Consider the following 3,444-nt stretch of genomic DNA (forward strand, 5'->3'; position numbering starts at 1 on the left):
GCCTGACGCCCCAGGGGGCCCAGCAGGTCCGGCAGCTGCAGGAGGAGAACCGGCAGTTCCTGCGCATCCCGCGGAGGTGAGGCCTGCGGGGCTGGGCCTGGGTCCTGCTGAGTGGGCTCAGCCCCTCGGCGGCTGCAGGCCTAGGGACAGCTTTGTCAGTACCCTGCTCTTAGGGAAGCCACTGCCTGGGCTGCACGAGTCTGCTGTGACTGGCATGTGGGTGCTGCCAGCCCATCTCCTGGTTGTGTGGGTTTCCTGCTAAAACACCTGGCACTGCTGTGGAGCTGGTGCCTCCAGGCCACCTAGAAAGCCTTTCCAGAGCTCTGTGTGTGGTGGACAGAGGTAGGAATAGCCTATCTTAAATGCCCTGCAAATCTTAGTTTGACAAAGCTACTTTGTGAGAACTAGTGTGCACAGGATAGTGTCCTCTGAAGTTACTGAAGTTTAGAAGTAGCAAGGAAAGAAGGTAGTAAAGCTTCTAAACACAGGTGCAGGAACATCTGAGCTGTAACAGTCTCAGTGCATTCTTGATGGATGTTTATTGCAATAATGTAACTGGTCTAATTTCCGCTTCTGACTGCTCACTGCAAAGTGTGCTTGTTCCAGGCCGCGCTGGGATAGGACAACCAGTGCAGAGGACCTGAAGCAAGCTGAGAGGGAGAGCTTCCTCGAGTGGCGGCGGCAGCTGGCCCAGTGAGTGTGCCACTTGTGTCTGGGTCACTGGCTGGTGGGTATGGGGACATGTGAAGCAGTGGGATTCATTTATCCGTGCTGGATCTGTACAATTAACAGCAGCTCCCAGTGATTGTTTTGTGACAGTCCAGACACATCTCTGGTGAACCCTGCATAGCTGTTATGTGTGTATGTTCTTGTACTGTTTGCTGCTAAGGTTCCTCAGGCTGGAGCATGATGATCTGCTCTTGCCTGTGAAGTGGAGAAGCAGTGAATGAGTCTTCTAAGAGTGACAGTCTTGCCCTGGATAGAGCATAGTGCTGCCAGCTTGTGCTGCTCTGGTGCTGTCACTGCTGGCATGGAGAGATGCTTGGGTGATATTTACACACACCCTGTGAACCCACCCTTACCCTGACCAAAGTCCTTCAGGAGCTGGTAATAAGGGAGCTGAAGGCTGTATAGAGGTGTATCAAGTACCACCCCCAAATTCATGATGCTTTCCAGGTGGTACTTGGTTGAGTAATTACTGCTGGTATTTGGGATAACTCCCCTGGTTTTATTATTGTGGCTCTGAGATTTTGTGGGCAGACTTGATGAGTGTGTGTTCTTTCCATCATTTACCACTTGTCTGCTGGCATGATGAGGAGCCATCGTGTCTCCACTGAACCAGCGCCATTGCCCTCGGTTTACCTGGACACAAAACTAGCAGCAGCAGGACCTGCTATATGAGTGATGTGATAGCTGTGTCTGAGACTAAAGGCTCCTGGACCTAGGAAGAGCTGGTGCTGTGCTTATTGCCTGACATGGACCAAATACAATGTCTTTTCCCTGTTCTGTCTTAGCCTTGAAGAGGAAAAAAAATTAGTTTTAACCCCATTTGAACGAAACTTGGAATTTTGGCGTCAGCTCTGGAGAGTCATTGAAAGAAGGTAAGGAACATCACTGTCTACTTTTTATAAGTAATGTTTAATGTGCTTTCCTGAATTGAAGCCTTTGAATCATAGAATGGTTCGGGTTGGAAGGGACCTTAAAGATCATCTAGTTTTAACCCATCTCCATGGGCAGGGACACCTCCCACTAGACCAGGTTGCTCAATATCCCATCCCACCTATTAACCAAGCTTCAAGTGTCTGAGCACAGGAAAGACAAATGCAGTTAGTAATGCTTTATTAGCAGCAGTGAAGTAACTTGTTCTGAAGTGGAGAAGGAAAGCTGCTCAGTGGAGCACACTAGTTCTCAGCATTGCAATTCTGCAGGTGGTTTGCTGCGAGCCTCTGATGTTTCTTCAGATGCTGCTGCTCTTGACTTCTTCCAGTAACTGTGAGGGAGGCCTCTTTTGAGAATGTATCTTTGAGATCTTTTGCCAAGATTAACCCCTTTTTCCCTCTTAACCCCACAGCTGCAGACTGACTTTCAGGGGCAGGAGGAAAGGGAGATCAGCTAAATAACATCAGGAGAGAAAGAGCCTCTTGGTCCTTGGCCTCTTGCCATGCAGAGAAATTGCAGCAGTGCACAAAAGATAGCAGCCTGTCAATTCACAGAAATAGCTTTGTTCACTCTGCTGAGCTGTAACACAATAGGAGTCCTATCTGCTACGTTAATCTAACTGGGGCATTTAATTTCACTAGTAATTAAGTTTGAGATCATCTTGTCTGATTTTCCTAAAATTGAAAAATACTTCACCAGTGAGGTCATGGTGAGCTGGTCCCTTCACAGAAGTGGCTTTGTACTGGGTGCTGCTGGGCCTTTGGCTGGGAGTGAGCTGGGTTGGGAGCATCCACTGTAGGGTGCCATGGTGTGCAGTGTGAGTGTGTTCGGTGTTTTGAGGTGGCTGGAATGTGTTATTGATGCCTTTGTGCTTTTATTGGAGCTTTTTATTTCTGTCACAGAATCAAGCAGAAGTCATCTAGTCCCTTACCTTGCCAGATAATTTGATCTATTATCAGCCTTGTGTTTGCTTCAAGCTACCTCCCAGCAGTGACTTCTCTGTATCCTATCCCAGTAGCATAGTGTCAGCTTTCTCTCCTATTGATCTTTGAATTTCTGTAACTGTTCAGTACCTCTTTGTACCCATGAGGCCTATTAAATTACTCCCTTAGGGTGTTTATTGATTTTTTTTTATTATTTTTTTTTACTGCTTAGTGAAGCTTGAAATTCTGTCGTTCATTGAAGCTGTCCTGAGTTAACAGAAATCCCTGTCAAGCAAATAGAATCAGCATGTGGCAACCAGAATTTTAAATGACCTGTCTGGGGAAGCTCTAGTTAAAGACGCTGTAGTTAAATATTTTCCCTTTCTTATGAAAAAACAAGAATGGATGTCTCTGGTATCTGAAGCCAGTGTGTGTAAAACTGATGGGTCTTGCTGCTATACGTGGTGACAACCTGCTGTCTAGGTTTGGAAGACATTCCCTAAAAGCACACTTCCAAGGCCTAGCTTGCTTGGAGGAGCACTGTGTTTTACTGGAGTGTAAGACTGTTCTTTCACTCTTCTTTGCTTTTTCTGATAAGAAAGGCACAAAGGAAATTCTGAATCTGCCCAATAACAAATGGTTAGAATCTGCAGGTCATTTGTGGGAGACTGTACATCTTGCACCATGCACAGGGAACAACAGTGCTCCAGAATATCTTGCTGTGTAGGAAAACTGCCTCTGCTTCCTGTCTTTGGCCACACCACTGCAGTTTGGGGGTGAGAATAGACAGAAGTTGTGTTATCACATTTTTCAGTAAAACTCTGAAGGATAGGATACCACTGCTCTGTTTTTTGCCTGCTGA

The 3,444-nt window shown here is 46.7% G+C and overlaps 1 protein-coding gene across 1 annotated transcript in view; it reads left to right on the forward strand.

The window, feature by feature from the left end:
* The window catches only part of LSG1 (large 60S subunit nuclear export GTPase 1), a 13,694-nt gene that overhangs the window by 2,832 nt on the left and 7,418 nt on the right, over positions 1 to 3,444 (forward strand). Inside the window, exons 2-4 of the mRNA XM_010001739.1 lie at positions 15 to 76; positions 607 to 693; positions 1,515 to 1,601. Coding sequence (XP_010000041.1) covers positions 15 to 76; positions 607 to 693; positions 1,515 to 1,601 — 236 coding nt within the window. The remainder of the gene's footprint in view (positions 1 to 14; positions 77 to 606; positions 694 to 1,514; positions 1,602 to 3,444) is intronic.

Source organism: Chaetura pelagica, unplaced genomic scaffold, assembly GCF_000747805.2.
Source record: "Chaetura pelagica isolate M959 unplaced genomic scaffold, ChaPel_1.0 scaffold807, whole genome shotgun sequence".
In the NCBI taxonomy this organism is placed as follows: domain Eukaryota; kingdom Metazoa; phylum Chordata; class Aves; order Apodiformes; family Apodidae; genus Chaetura; species Chaetura pelagica.